Below are 16,550 nucleotides of genomic sequence, written 5' to 3'. Positions count from 1 at the left end.
TGTCGATGTCCTCCTGCAAAGGCTGGCAAAACAAGGGGTCTTGGATTATACGTTTCTGAATTGAAAGTGGAAATGTGGGAGAGGTCTTCGGGTGCCTCTTTTCTCTAACAGAAGGTGTTATGATCTTCCCACTAAACCCTACACAGAACTTTATGGCTGTTTTGGGGCACCTGTCCAGTGGGAAGCAGTGGAAAGGAAGAACAACTGAAAGCAAACACTGAAGTCAGAAATTAAAGGGGGTAAAATGCAGGCAAGAAACCTCGACTGCTTTGACAGCTTCTGTAATACACAATAAATGTTTGTTCATTGTCTTTTGTATTATAAAACAAGGAGTTCCGTTTGAGGAGCAGGAGTTGCAAAAGCTCCCTGCTGAAGTAAGGAGCTGTATAATACTTGGCTAGACACTATGAAAATTCTTTTGCTTAATGTAACAAAAAAGAGAACCCCCTCCCCTTCTCTCCTTCTGCATCTCAGTTGCCTCTTTTGTTCAAAGACACTGCTGCAAAGTTCATGTAACCATCTCCTGATAAGTTGCTAAACTAGTGTATCAACATCCTGCATTCCTGTCTCACGCTGGGCCAACATGACCAAATAAAAAAAAGAAGTTGAACCACAACGCGGAGGAAGACTATGGCCTTCATCTTCACGACCACCAGAGGGACAGAGACGACCCCCTAGCAACAGTGCGTGCAGTCGCAGAATATACCAGGATGTGCTGCGTAATCCCAGAATTACCAGGATATAAAAAGGGACCCTGGCGGGGGTGAGGTGTGCGCCGTTGGTGGAGCCGAGACTCCCCGGCCGCCCAGCGCTGTTTTGCTTGCTGTTGCTTACTCAATAAATTCCTTTCTATTATTAATGCAATGCTCTCTGAAAATTAATTAAGGGGGCAACTTATAACAGCTTCTAAGTGCAAGGTGAGGAGGCTGTGCGATTGAACCCTTGAGACCTACCCGCAAGCAGCCCATCTCCCCTTGCCAGGAAGACTCTGGAGCAGGAGAGCGTGGTGAAACGAGGTGCCAGGCTCCACTGTCCCTGGCTTGCTGGGACCTGTGGCTCCTCATCCATCCTCTGGGGCTGGAGAGGCCAAAGAGGGCAGTAGGAGAAGGTCTGGCAAGGCTCCTGTGAGGGCTGGCTGCCTGCTAGCTGCGGTTAGACCTGTCTATGCATCCCTGGGTCGGCACGTGAGAATAGAGCATAAACATTCATACATGGTTTATTTAATGTCAAAAAGATTTTTTTTTCCTTAACAAGTCTTTCAGCCAGTAATGTTTTCACATTTTATTTTTATTTAAAACATGGGACACTTCTGATGAAATGCTGGATGTGTGCTTTTTCTTGTGGTTTCTCAGCCTCTGGTCTGTGCTGGTGCAAGGCTGAAAGCACTCAGTGAATGGTGGTTCAAGCTCCTCATCTCCTCCTTAGCAGTTCTGCCCAGTCATTTCAGTAATAATTATCTCTTCTGATAAGCAGAAATTATTACATCCCACATTTTTTTTCTGTAGAACACTACTCTTTCCTTCTTCCAAAAATAAAATCGATGGAATAAGTATTCTTTGCCTTCAGTGGTGGAAGCAAGACAGATGGCGTAAGAAAGCTGGACACATAGCTCAGAGTTGGAGGAGACACCAGAGGTCTAGTGAAGGCCATGTTACAAACATCTTCAGTATTCTGCATTGAAAGGGTACTCCTTGTGAGATTTGGCTCTGAAAGAAATCAAAAAGGGAAGTTTCTTTTCACGGATGAAGTAAATGCTGGAAAGAGGTGTGTTTGGTGCATGGACCAAGGGAAAATCTGAACTGTGTAATTGCAGGAAGAATATGTGGAGATATGTGTCCTCATTTCTCTAATACAGGAAAAGGCAAAATGCTCAGCCAGAACCATATTTTGTAGTTCAAGTTACAGAGAGACTCCTGAAAACTGAATTCAAAATGAGTATTTTGAAAATATTAAACATTCTCTTGAAAAGTTACTTTTTGGGACAAATCAGTTATGATTTGAATTAATTATATATATATATATATATAAATATATATAAATATATAATATAAATATATAATATATAAATATATTTATATATAATATATAAAAATATTTATATATAATATATAAATATATATATATTTAATTAACTGAATTTCATGCTTCCCGGTAGCTGTGACATAAACATTCTTGTAAAGGTTGTTCAAAATGTAAGACTTGGAAGTAAACAATCAGTGTCACTTACAGTGTCATCCCACAGACCCTCCAGTTCCTGTTAAAACTGAGAACAGTTGCCATCTCTTCTTTAGTCAATTCAAAGTCAAATACCTAACAAGAGAAAAAGCTGAAAATCACCTCTTTGAACAAATCTAACAGTGTGAAGGAGACAGACAAGATTAGACAGCAGATCCACTGTGGAGGTTTTCAGTCATGGATGAATGATTTAAAAGATAGAGGAACAACTTTTTTATATACACAAGAATGATTTTATGAAGATTGTTTTTTCTATATGAGACTTTTCTGCCATTTCACTGCTCTTGGCCTCCAAGCAAGTTCTGGTTAATCCTTAAGCCACAAAGCCACAGAATAGGAATCTTCACATAAGCCTTGTTCACCTCTTCAACTGTAGCAATAGATTAGCCCTCAGCAGAGTATACATGTAGGTAAACATGCAGAGAGAAAAAAAAACACAGTGCTCGTGTTTGAGGAGGTCAGCTTGGGAAGATCCCTGCTTGCTCTGCAGGGGGAAGGGATGCCATCCCTGCAGGGCAGCACCCAGGCCACTTGTAATCACCCACCTTGAAGTTCTCCACAATGCGCTTGGGGGTGACGGACTTCGGAATCACAGCCCACATTTCTCTGGACCTGGAAGCGAAGGAGAACCTGCAAGAAGAGACCATTGAGTCAAGGAGAAGGCAGCTCCTGTTGGCACAGAAGCTGAGCCTGTTCAACAGCTGCTTGCCTGAGCTATGGCTACTTCTGCAGAGCTGCATTTCAAATCACTCCTGTCTCTGTGGCCTAGGTAGCACTACCTGATGAGCAAAGAGTTCAGCACCCACCTACCTGTGCTGGCGTTTTGTTGTGCTTGGCTGCAATCTCTTTAATCTTGGGGTCATCCAGAAGGGAAGGATCCTCTGGTTTAGCCCTACACAGAGCAAAGAAAGACCAGTGGCAAGAAACCTCCACAGAAAGAGCCAACCCAGCAACAGGAATCTGTATCTTGATGAATGATTAATGGAGCAGTTGGAGTCTCAATGCTTCAAGCGTAATCCCTGCCAGCTCCCTTGCAAAATGGGAGTGAGTCTTACCATGGCCTGTCAGGAGAGCCAAGGGGACTGTATGCAGTCACAGCGATCCCTTTGGATTGGCAATAATTGATCAGCTTCTCCTGGGTCAGGTATGGATGGCATTCGATCTGAAACACAAGAGTACTGAGATTGACAGCAGCAGAACCATTGTAGTCTTGCTGCGCACCAAGGATTATTTTGTAATGCAGCTAGAGGCTGCCTTTTTCCCTGGCTCATCTCCGTTGTCAATGGCGTGGGTGATAATATGCATTCTTAGTATTGAAGACACCTATTTTTATATGAAATTTCTTTGCAGTTTGGCTGCAGGGGTTTCACAAAACATAGCTCTAGGTTCTTTATTCTTCCAGAAATAATGTTTCACAAGAAAATACTCCAGCATTTATAAACAGTGGTTCAGCAAGGTGAGAGACAAGAAGTGAAGTATTCAAGTCCTTTTTGTACCCGGAAATATCTATAGAGCAGGATTTAGAGTACATGCTGTCTCCACTTTTTTCTCCCTTTTTCCATATCGTCATTCAACTGATCAGATCTTCATAGTCAATGAAAAGTGTTCACTTGAGGTCAGTTAGCAGCTTACCTGGAGGTTTGCAGGCTTGTATTTCAGTCCTGGTTTATTCAAGATTCGTTCAATCTGCTCATGGTTAAAGTTGGAGACCCCAATGGCTTTTACCAGACCAGCATCCACCAGCTCTTCCATGGCCTAACAGAAAGAGGAGCAAAGTCATCATCTGGTATACAAGACATCCCTGAAGATGATTTGATGGGGATTTTTTCCCTTTATGGAGAAGAACAAAATAACTATTTAGACTTGTTATGTTCACTGAGGGAAGAGTAGGTGCCATCTTATCCAAGCTCAAGGTTGATCAAATTCACACCAAGCTGCATGAGAAGAACAGTGATATTCAATAATCTGCTGTCATGCAAGAACTGGAGAGTTGTGCCCCAGGCTGTAGGCAAGATCACAACCTAATATGTCTTTATTCTTGCAAAATGCTTTTGAGCGGTTCAAGAATTGCACAAGGACTGTGGTGAAGGCAATTTTACAGTTGTTACGGTCAAGCAAAGAAGATTTTCTAACTTCAGACTGGTCTGCAGCTCTCCTCAAAGTGATTGTTTAGCTCACTGTGGATTAGGCACTTCAGTAAGGTGCTCAAAGAATAGTAGTACTGACTAAGCATGCAAGTTTTGAAAAGCTACCTTGTATTACTTGATTTTCTTCCAACAAAATTTACACACGAGATGACAGCTCTGTGACTGCTGAATGAAATGAAAACGTGGAAGAGACTCTCAAGGACAGAGAAAGCTTGACTCCTGCTGTGGCTGAACTTACCTCCCATGTCTCTAGAACATCAGATTTGCTGGGTATACACATGTCATTGTCATCTTTGGGAAACAGCTCCTTTCCTGCCTGTCAGTGAGGAACAAAAATGCTTGTAACAATCTCTGTTGGGAAGCTAGCTTTGTAAGGAAATCAAATAGGAATATAAGGAGTTAAACTAATAGTGCATGAAAAACAAACAAAAAACCTCCACACATTAATTCTCATCATAAGTTAATCACGTTTTATATTTAAGTCATATATTTTTGATATATGAGATATATGACTTAATATATTAAATATATTAATTATAATTATATTTTAATATATGACAATATATTTAAGTCATATATTTTTAGTTTATGCAGGGTCATGGCATTTTTGTCATCATCTGATCCAATAAAGGCAGGTATTTCTGCTGGTTCCATTAAAGTGATGATAAATAAAATGTATGCAGGGAAGCAATTTACTCAGAACAGTACTCTGGAGCCTTACATTGTTCAGTTCATATATTGCTCCATTATTTATTGGAAATGTTTAGGAATAATAGCTTTTTTTTTCATTTTTAGAAATGTGTATGGAGGACTGGTTTTGATCCTGTGAACCTTAAAGTTCTAAGTAGATTTGCTAAAAAGGGACTGTGCGCGCAAACAGACTTTCCATTGGGAGACTCACTGATTAAGCTGCTCTGTTAGGAAAATTAGAAAAGCCTTTTAAGTAGATACTATGGACAGACTGCTTTGAATGATTGGAATTTTCTACTGACGCAACAATATTATGTGGGAATGCAGTTTCACTTGGCTGCTTTGTCTGCGTAAAGAAAATTTAAACAATATTGAGCATATGAATTTGAGCTGAAGAGCTCAAAAGCATTAGACTGAATAGAGGTTTTCATTTGGCTGTAGCAGAAAGGAGAGGGTAATGCTAGGTATATACACAAAGTGACTTATCCTTTGAAGCACATGCAGTATTAAGGACTCGGTAATTAAGGACAGATATGGAAAATAGAAATACTCTTGCTCTGTGGTTCTATAACCTGCAGAAGAAAGAATTTCTGTCAGGCAGCAAAGTGTAGCCTCCTTCCTGCAAAGGGTAATTTTGAGATTAAAATACTTTGGATTTGTAAAAGGGAAAGCAGTGTAACTTATGCTTGTAGCTTGAACGTCTGACCTGAGTGCCAGGTCCACCTCTCCCAATATCAAGAGGGCAGAGGATGCCAAGCAAGCAGCAGCCTCAAGTGGCCAGAGTAGGGCTGAATGAACGGCACCAGAGCAGTGCTGGTGCACACCACAGACACGTGATCTTTCTGGACTGAAACAGCAGTAGTGCTGTAAGCATGACTGGCAGTTTTGAAGCGCTCCCCCACGTGGGAAATTCAATGTAAGAAAGAAAAAGTCAGTGGAGTTGCTGTTGCAGTACCTTTAAGCCGAGAGGCCAGTGCATGAGGTAGAGGTCCAGGTAATCCAGTTTCAGGTCAGCAAGAGTCTTCTGGCAGGCTCCCTTCACCAGAGGTTTTTCAAAGAATGTGCACCACAGCTGGAGACAAAAAGCCAAGCCACACCATAAGTTGCTGGGTTAAAGCTGTCGTGTGCTGTCCTGCACAGGACAGGAACACTCTGTTGTCTTTGGGAGGCCATGGGGAATTAGGACATCCTATTGCCTTTCAAAGGGGGCTTGCTCTGTGAACAGGGCTGGCCTCTGACACTGCAGGACAGGTTTTACTGCAGTAAAACCTCTTATTGTGAGATCACATTTGTGTAGAACAAGATGGACCTGCTCAAAAGAAATTTTCTGTCAGATTCAACCATTTATACATTTCTTGTAAAAAAATCAAACGGCAAAGTCATGAAAATATAAGACAAGTCACAAAACAGTGATTGAAATGGGCCTTAACCAAAGTAACTTCACAATCCAGAGAGGTGCTTCATCCTACAATGTAAAGTTTGTTCTAGCACTTAAGCTTCCTACTCTGAAAATAGTACAGGCAAAGCATTTTTTCCTTCCTGCTTTGATCCATACCTTACTGACGACAAATAAGTCTTCTCGTTTCACAGCACCTTCCTTTATTTTCTGCTGGATCGCTTCCCCGATTTTGCTCTCATTTTCATAAACATAGGCACAGTCGAAGTGGCGGTACCCAGCATCAATAGCAGTCATCACTGCAGCTTTTACCTCGCCTGGTACAGACTGAAAATAATAAAGAAATCTTAAGAATCTCAAAACAATACACATTAAATATCCATTTCCTAGAAAAATAAAAACAGGAGAACTGCCTTGCCGTACCTTACCCAAAGCAACTCTCCCACATTTCTTTCCTTTTTTTTTTTTTTTTTTTTTTTTTGGTCAAGAACAGTATTCCTTCCAGAGATGGAATACCGCACAGTATTCCTTGCAGAAACATCAGCTCCTGGGCATGAAGCCAACCCCCAGCCATTTCTCCACAGCCCCACAGGCTCAGCCCCTCAGCCAGGCAGAGCAGATGCCCTGACGCCAGGACACTGCTCCACAGCTGGGCCAGGAGGAACCGAGTTTTGTGCAGGGAGCTCTGCAACGCGGCTGCTTTTCTCTGAAGCTGTTACCTTCCAGGTGCCCAGCCCCAGGAGGGGCATCTTGGCTGCGGTGTTGAGCTGCACGTGGGTCGCCATGGCTGCGTGTGCTGCCCGGAGGTGCTGCTGCAGCTGCCTCCTGCCTCCTGCCCAGGGCCTTTAATAGCGATGGGTCCTGGCCCAGGGCGGAGCAAGACGCTGGAACCGCACCTGCGCTCCAGGTTCTCCCGTATCCAGCAACAAGGCTGTGGTTTCTTCACTGTAAACTCAACTCACCCTGGTTAATGTGCAAGCTGATATCAAATAACAATCATGGTGGTTATCAATTCCGCAGGACGTGCTGCATCATGCTCTGCAGACCTTTCCTCCCAGTACAGTTCCTTATCAAAAGATGAGGGCTGAGGGCAGCTGTGCCCTGCTGGGATTTGTATTTGTGCAGGGCTTGCCCCTGCCGCACCTTGTCCCCATGCCACTGTTGCCCGCGTCTATCTTGCTTTTGATACGCGAGGCTCTTGCAACACCCTTTTGAAGTTCGCCCCGTTGGTTGCCTCACCGAGAGTGTGTTTGAGTCCATGGCACTGTGTCCCATGACTCGGCATTATGCTAAACCAGGGGGTGCCCCCAGATCAGTCAGCAAACACGAGTCCCGAGGCAGGGCATGAGGCCGCCTCAGCTGGGCACCACAGGCCGAGGCAGGGCTGGGCCCGCCATCCAGAGCCCGCAGCGGTGTTGGTGCCCGGGGCTGGGGCCCCGTCAGAGCCTGGTGACCCCGTGTGCTGGGGAGAAACCTCGGCGTGGTTTTACAGGGGAAGAAGCAGTTCCTTTCCACCCAGACACCCGGAGGTGGTGTTATCTATGCTTTACAGACTGGGACGTGAGGCATGGGGGAAATGTGACGTGCTGAAGGGCATGTGTGGCGAAGTTGGGGAAGAAAAGTAGGTCCTTTTTTTCTAGGTTCTTAACAGGCCCATCCTTCTGGTAAATTCCAGAGTGGCCTGTCTTTTCTTTTGACTTTTAATTCTTGCCATTTTATTTGTACAGGCTACGGGCACATCAGTAAGGCTTGTCTTTAATGGCCCATGCATTCATAGAGGAGAGTTTCACAATGCAGAGACGAGCGTAGAAGAGAAAAGGTGACCTATAGCTACAGGATCGTTGTAGAAGTCACATATAATCAGTGTCACAGGCTAATGCATCCTTCTGCACAAAAATAGCACAGGAGCCAGATAATAGAGTGTATTTTAATGTTTGCACACATGGGGGCAGAGTTAAACTTGTGTGTGACAATCGCTGCTTTTGAATTTCTTCAGTAATACTTTAGCAGACAGAATTGCATATTGTGTTCTGAAGATTTTGTAACAACGAGACGGTGGAAATCTCTCTTCCCAGGTCCTTTTGCTAAAGAGAATAAAAAGAAAAAAGAATTGAAGGTGGCTTACATTCGAAAGGAATGTAAGGCATCAAAATTTTCTGGTAGGGTTTCAAGATATCCAGTCTGAGTTTTGAAGAGGAAACTAGCAATTGTCACTAACATACCGACTTTTTGGATTGTTTGATCCTTAAATTATAAAACACTGAAAAAAAAAAATTACTCTGCTGTATTTTGCACTGAAATGAGTGAGACTGCTTCTTCTGCTTGAACTCACTGCTCTGTCTGAAAGACATTCCCAAACAGCGCTTCTAGGAATTGTTATGTGTGTGGGGAAATCAAGTCTGTTTTCCACCTCCTCTTAACCAGGCACTTAGCTTACAGTATCCCAGGGGAATGTTGTATATCCCAGGGGAAGCAGACTGTCCAACATCTGGAATAGTTAGTTTTTTTTATGACTGATAGCACTCGGATGTGTTCAGCAGCTCTAGCTTGTTTTGACTGCAGTGATCGATGGGGATTGTGAATTGTCTACAGCTGGTAGAAGGGAACACACACGTTACAGACTTGGGGTGTCAGGTACACTTTTTTGGCCAGAGCCTACTTCTGCTGGGAGATTTGCCATTGATTCAATGGGATGGGAGCACAACTTTTGTTAAAAGGTCCGCCAACAGTATCAGCTGTGCCTTTCTTCAGCCAGTCAAATGCCAAACTCTGTCTCACCTGCTTTATATATCGGCGCTGATGTCCTCAGAATGGATGGATGTCAGGATTTCAGCACTGTGCATGCTCTCCAGCGCTTTAGCACCAGACATCCCTGTTCCCTCTGCAGCTCACAATGCAGTCGTGGTGATGGCTCCAGCAGTGAGAAAGACAAAATTGCACAGGATTTCCATCACAGCGCTGGCCTGTGCATGCTGGCATCTGGGGGAAAGAACCAAGGACATCAAGCAAAGTAAGAACTGACCTTTTCCCAAGCACTTTTCCCACTCTGTAGTGTAAACGGGAGGGCTCAAGCTGATTGATCAGGGGCTGGGATATTGTGCCAGGCTGAGAAAGTAGAGCCGCTTACAGTGGTTTATGGCCTTTTTTGTATTTTTCCTTGGTGCTGTTGTGTGACCCTGTGGAGAGAGATGAACTTCCAAGAACCAGCAGCCACATTCTGACACTGCCACAGCACACGGAGCTTCAAGAGATATATTTCAGCTTCCAAGGAAGCCCCAACAAGTCTGGCTCTGAGGCTGTACTAAAGAATACTGCTGTTAACAGAGGGAGCAGGGGAGACCCTGGAATATGAGCTTGTAACTATCCTGAAGAGAAGCCTTTTAACTTAGCAGAACTGGAGGAAGGTAAAATTTTTAGAGCTACATCAAATGGGGTAGCTTGGTGCTAAAAAACGAGGTGTAACTTGCCAACAAGTGGGTACCTGAGGGCACGTGAGGCAGGAAGAGAGAGTTAATAAAACTGTCAGGCAGCAGGGAGCAGACCCCTGGAGGCACCGGAGGAGGTGTTGACAGCAGAGAAAGGCAAAACAAGGCATGTTCACAGTATTCCCAAAGTATAATATGGTTACATTTTCTTCTGAGTCTTGTCTACATGAAAATCTTGTGCTGTTTCATTATGCTGATGCAAATGCCTTTTTTGGACACATATCAGTTGAAGTACGTTGTATATTGCCTTAACTTAAATCTGTTCCTACCACTTCAGTTGAAACAGGAGAAAGCACTCTTCAGTAAAATAACATCTATCCTCCCACAGAGTTAGCGTTAATTTAATAGCATCAGTTTTTGAGCTGGTTTAATTAAACTGCAACTTCCTTGCACAGGCCAGGACTGGTTGCTGCGGAAGGCAAGCATGCCAGTGTCTTGCGTGTCTTTTCTCAAACTCATAAAGAGAAGGCTCCTGATAATAGACTGGAGAGGTGGCTTAATGTGAGACTGGCAGATTCTTTGCCTGATTTTCTCCAAGTCAATCCCTGTGAAAAGAACAGGTGCCAAAGAATCAGCAAAGATCAAACCTCCTCAGTTCTTTCCACCGAAGACTGGGCTTTGTAGTGAGGGTATAAGCAACTGAAGGACAATAGGGAGGACACCATGGCCAGCCTCCAAACCCAGTTCATCTACAAATTGAAAATTTGCTTGTCCGAGACATGCATTCCTGTTCAGTAAATGTCTGTCGGTAGGCATGGTTATCAAAGGAATGAGATTTTCCTCTCTCATGTACACAGACTGTAAGTTTTCCAAAACTTGTCACTTTTGAGAACAGTCTGCTATTTTTCTTGCCAAGTGGAGGTTATTGTCCTCATGGAAAAATATTTTCATGCTCCATTTCAAGTTTTAGCAATCAGCTGTGTCTAGTTTTGACAAGGAAGGGGATGCATTGATGCTTAGAATGCCTTAACAGCGGAGGAAGGTATGTTTTCCATTTGAGAAACACAAACGTGTTGAAAATATTTTCCTCATGTTTGAAAACCAAAACAAAATGAAGCCTGCAGTAGAAATAACGAGTTCATCTTGATTAGGAACAACATGAAAAATACTGCTGTGTAATTGTGCAGTTAGAGCTGAATGGAAGCTGCTCTATAACCTGGGCTCACACACAAGAGGGGAACCCAGCTGTTTTAGCTAAGTCACTCAGGTTTTGTGAATGTGTGGGCAGAGCCTCATGTGGTCTTCCTCCTGTCACATGGCAGGACCCATGGACAACGTGATTATCCAGTGGGCATGTGCAAAGTCCAGTGATTCCCAGAAAAGTTTGACTCATTGTCCTTCACTAATTTCACCCTGTGCTCCAGGCTTGCTGCATGGTTGGTCAGATGGACTTCTGCTCTTTCAGCACTGGTCTTTTCCAGGGTGTGCAGGGAGGTGGCCACGAGCTGCAAATTGTTCTGGCAGGATGCCTCCCGCTGTTGTTTTGCCTGGGGACTCTCACTCGTGTAGCCAGAACATGCGAGGACCCTGAGGGGCTGAGGAGAGGTGATGGCCACGCGTGATGTGGGTTGCTGCAGAAGCTGGGAACATCGATTTGGCCTGCGTGCGCCCTCAGCAGCCCTGGTGAACTAGATGTAACAGAGCAGACCAGAGGAAGTGGTTTCTGTGTCTAAATACCTGTGAAAGTTTCTAAATACCTGTGAAAGGACATAAGACCTTCGTCAGACTGCATGGGCCTCATTTTGTGGTATTCTTCTAGAGGTACTATATCAAACAGACAAAAGATAATAGTTCCTTATCAGATACATGCTACTTCTGCAAATGCCTTCTTAGGAAGGGCAGGACCATGCTGCCTGGGATTTATTTGCACAGATCCACTGAGCTGAGCTCAGTAACCTATTTGGCATGATTTGCGCAGAAAGAATAATGGCAGCATTACTTAATATTTAACTAAGTACTAGACTCATTCAAATCATCAAATGTTGGCTTGCGCCCAGTGTCTCTGGGAAGCAGAAAAGTTTGGCATTTTTTCTAACTTAAAAAAGGAGATGCTGAAATACAGGCAAAATATTTTTTCCAGGTTCTGTGGACGGCTGGATCTGATGGCAATAGAGAGGAAAAGAGTGATCCTGAATCAAAAAACAACGCAAGTCAGACACAAAATGATTTAAATTAATAGATCTCCATGTGAACAAAACAGGTGTGAGATGAAAATTAGACTTGAAAAATTCTGGGAAGTTGGAAATCTTGGCTCCCCATCCAAGCATGATATTTTTGCATGAAAAGCAAGTCCCAGCCGCCTTTCCACTCACGCAGTTTTTTCATTAAAGAAATGGAAGGGGCGGGAGGGAGCATGAATTAACTTGTGATATACAGCTGTTGATTTAGGGACTTAACTCCTAAAGTTGCCTGGGAAACAGTCCTGTAAAAGAAAGGCCTGATTTTCTGGCTTTTGTAAGTCTGGGGCAACCCCAACACATTCAGAGAAGTTACAGTAAGGTAGAGTGCTGTGACTCAGCCCTGCTCTTTTTCTAACCAGGATGCACAGGGCAGGTTTTTTATACTGAAAACTCATTATTTTTTTGCTCAATTCAAAACCAAACTAAGCATAAGTCAGGATTTTTTTTTTTTTTTTTTTTAACTGGTATCTGCAAGAGAGCCGCATACCATGGAAAGAAACTTAGAACGGCACAAGACAAATATTTGTGATTTTTAGAGTGCTTCTGAGAAAACAGACATTATAATTAGAGATGGAGACAGCTCTGCACAAGCACACCCGCAAGTTCCTGGTTAACCTACTGCTCACTGTAACATGGAAGTAAAATCTGCTAAGCAGCTTTTAAAGATGAACTGCTAATTTCTAACAAAAGGACATTAGCACAAGCAAAGTTGAATATGTTCTCTACATACTCTGTTCTCTACGACACTGGAGTTCCCTTTTTTTTTTTTTTTTTCTTTTGGTTATATTTGCCCAGATTCGTACGTGCTGTTACCATGCTCTAGTATCAGCAGTATCCAGTTTGTTTTTTAACTAACTTATCATGCCTTCACTAGACACCACCCTGCTGCTTTCTTTTTTTAGAGGAGCCCCTTTTGAATTATCTCTTCATAGACAGTTTTTTACTGACGTCTGATGTCTGCAGCACTTTGTTTATCATGGCAGGGAAAAAAAAAAAAGCAGATTCATCATGGGATTTCCCTCGCTTTTGATATTGATAAAGTAAATTCATTTGTACAGTCTTGTGACTGGAAAACAGTGAAATGCCCCAAACCAAAAGCTGCAATGTAAAACTCTCCAAAAACTGAAAAATTCAGTGAGCTTTGTAGATCTTCAGAATGCATTTCTTGGTTTAAAAATGGGAAAACTTTTGGTTGTGAGAAAGAATTTTGTTCTCCCAGCTGTTAAGCATCCTGTACAACTTATTTTAGAGCTGTTCTGGGGCTAAAACTGTACCTGTTAACGTGGGCTGGATACCTGCATATCTTTGCCTTGCAGTACAAAAGCAATTGCCGGGCCAGTGTTGAGACACAGGGGAGTTGCTGTAATCTCCTTAGCTCTCTGAATCGCTGTTTGAATCATCTTACACTTTAGAAAATACATCAAGTGTATCTAGGCATATAGGATGTGTTTTGGAAAAGCATTTAGACAAGGTAAAAAAGTGCTGGAACGCATGCCATTAAACTTGAACGTTTTCCTTCGGAGCCTTGGGATACACACACCTTACTGTAGCATCCGGGCACCTGGTGTTTGTGGTAAGGTGTTTGTCTGAAGATGTCTCAGGGCTGTTCTCATTTACTGTTGCAATGGCTTTGAGGGCAGAGAAAATTCAAGGTTTTCCCCATGTGTATGATTTCAACTTGTGATATGCAGAAATAAAATATTTTCTTTTTTGGTAAAGATTTCAGATGAACAGACAGAAGGCATGTTTTATTTCAGAAAAATGTTCCAGAACATCTCTAGGGCCTTCTGCCATTCCTCGAAGCACAACCAACTAATACTTCAGACTCACATTACCAAAGCCTTGAAATAGAGGTTACATAAATTCAATTCTCTGTCTTGGATTTGGAGTATGATACAGCACAGAGCAGCTTCCCTCCATCTGTTTTGCATATAATGAAATGAAGGCTTTGATGTATTTTTTTTTCCTTTTTATCAGTCTATCACTTATTCAGTAGTTCGTGATAGAGAAAAACATATACACTCACTTAAAGACTAAAGCTACAGTGCTGGTAACAAATGCGAGATTACTTTGAGTGCTTATACACTCAGTCCTTTTATTTGAACAGATTTTTCTCCCAGGCAATGGAGTTGAAGCAAAAAAACTCCAACCAACTAGAATACTTTACTTGTCTTCCACACGGATTTATGCTTTTGGTTTTGACACAAAGAGAAACCACTCAGATGCGTGAAGCTATATATTGCCTCCATACCCAAACGGGATGAAAGCCCCACTGTATTTACAACTGAAAGCACCATTGTATAAGGCACTAGCAAAACAGAAGGTGAAAGAGGCCATTTGCCGAGGAGCTTAAATTCTAATTCAGTGACTAATTGGTGTGGGGGGGAAGCCTCACTGCTCTGTCAGGTATACCCCCAAGTTTTAGTTAATAACAGGCTTGGTTGAAGATGTGGTTTTGTGATATATTGGCAAATAGGGGTAGGTGTGTGATGAAAAATGACTGACGCACAGGCAAGCATGAGCCAAAAAAATGTTGAGAACCACTTGTCTGATGAAGTCAAGACGTGGTGAGTGGCTGTAACAAAAAGACAGGTGTAGGGCTGGTGTGTCCTTACTCAGTATGTGCTCTCTGAGCTCTGATGGAGAAGGCTTTGTTGTCCTCGTATAATAGACCAGAGCCAGGTGTGTTAGAGATGTATGAAAAAGTTCAGGCCAACGAGAATGTGATGTGGTCTCAGGGACAGGGGAAACAGCTTCAAGTATGTGAACGCACACAGGTTTTCATGGCCTTGTATAGAAGTGGACCATCAGATAAGTGGCAGAGAAATGATTCAGCCCTACAAATGTGAGACAACAATAGCATGGATAAAGACAAAAAAAGACAGGATCTGGAACTTGCGTAGAGGAAAACCCGTTGAAGTGTTGAAACTGGCCTGTTGAAACTGGCACACATTCAGAAATAAAGGGTGAGGATTTCCTGGGCACACATCTGGGTGGCAGAGAGAAAGGTCATGTTGCTGGCAGCAACCAGAGGCGGAAGGGAGTGGGGACAACCTAGGAGGGAAGACACAATGTCACAGTAGAAAAACTCCCAGGAGGAAGCTTTGGAGAGAAGGTTTAGTTATTAAAGAATGTGAGGATTTGATTACAGAAACTTCTTTTGAAGATGAAATTATTAAGGAAGACAGCTCATATATCAAATAGTGCTAAACAATGAGCTCAGGGTGTTCTGGAAATTACTATGGGGATGTCTGCAGTGCTTTATGGCAAATACTTGATCTAGCTTTGAACAAAAGAACTATTCTCTGAAAACATATCAAGGGCACTGAGCATAATCAGCACAGAACCCTCCTGTTTGCCACAGTTTTCGCCAGTCATTAAGCTGCCTTTCTTCTTTCCAACCCTGTTTTCTTCTGTGTCTGCCTCGCTCAGATCCCGGCCGTTCTGCAGTGCGGTGCAGTTGTTCTGGTGCCCAAGCAGAAGCTCATGTGTTGAGGAAAGGAGTTCCCTAGGCTGCTTCTTCTGCAATAAACATTCCAGTGAAAAGCATCTGCTATGGCCTGGAAGGGTTCCAGAGCAGAGACCCTGCAAAACACAGCCCAGCTGGTCCAAGAGATAATTGCTGCCAAAGGAGCATAGCTGTCTGCAAGAAGTCGGGAACAGGATATGGCTTGGACTGCCGGTCCTTGTGCAGTTTGAAATGCGAATCAAAGTCGCTTGGCTGCTTTTGCCATGCTAATGAAATGATCTTGTTCAAAGAGTAGCGGTAATAAGATTATGCATCTAATGGCCGTGGAGATCCTGGCTTGTGTCCTGTGGCTGTGACTGCATATTGGCCTGTAACGTGTCTTTCTGTTAAGCGCATTCTTACCCACTGAAGTACAGCCCATAGGTACCAAGGTCCTCAGGCCCAGGAATACTTATTTTTCTCTAGTATCCCTGCCTCTTTTCTTTACCTCACGGGCTCCATCAGTCGGTTTGCCCGTGCTGGACCCACGGCCCCACCTGCACGCTGGGGCACGAGGCGCTGGGTGCGATCCAGGGCAGGCAGGGTGACGGCAGGTGTGTGACTGCACAGCGGGGGCACCAGCCTTCGGCCTCCCTCTTCACTGGGGTCAGCAGCGGGGTGGTGGACGGAAGGCCAGCGCTGTCCTGGGCGGCATCAAAGCAGCGAGGCCAGCAGGGGAGGGGAGGGAGGGGATTCTGCCCCTCTGCTCTGCTCTGCTCGGCCCCACCTGGAGCCCTGCGTCCAGCCCTGGGGCCCCCAGCACCAGGACAGGGACCTGTGGGAGTGGGCCCAGAGGAGGCCACGAGGCTGATCAGAGGGCTGGAGCACCTCTCCTCTGGGGACAGGCTGAGGGAGCTGGGGGTGTTCAGACTGGAGAAGGGAAGACTCCAGGGAGACCTTACAGCGGCC

The 16,550-nt window shown here is 43.9% G+C and overlaps 1 protein-coding gene across 1 annotated transcript; it reads right to left on the bottom strand.

Moving 5' to 3' along the window:
- Positions 1 to 1,585: 1,585 nt before the first annotated feature.
- Positions 1,586 to 7,292, bottom strand: LOC311214811 (aldo-keto reductase family 1 member B1-like). The gene is given in 11 exon segments (XM_084295598.1): positions 1,586 to 1,706; positions 2,228 to 2,310; positions 2,781 to 2,831; positions 2,833 to 2,865; positions 3,046 to 3,127; positions 3,291 to 3,397; positions 3,868 to 3,990; positions 4,621 to 4,698; positions 6,028 to 6,144; positions 6,628 to 6,795; positions 7,188 to 7,292. Coding segments are annotated over 11 exon segments (951 nt in total). The 5' UTR covers positions 7,254 to 7,292; the 3' UTR covers positions 1,586 to 1,663.
- Positions 7,293 to 16,550: the final 9,258 nt, after the last annotated feature.

The sequence above is a fragment of the Netta rufina genome (genome assembly GCF_964035555.1).
Source record: "Netta rufina genome assembly, chromosome: 1".
Taxonomy (NCBI): domain Eukaryota; kingdom Metazoa; phylum Chordata; class Aves; order Anseriformes; family Anatidae; genus Netta; species Netta rufina.
This window is presented reverse-complemented; position numbering and strand designations above follow the sequence as displayed.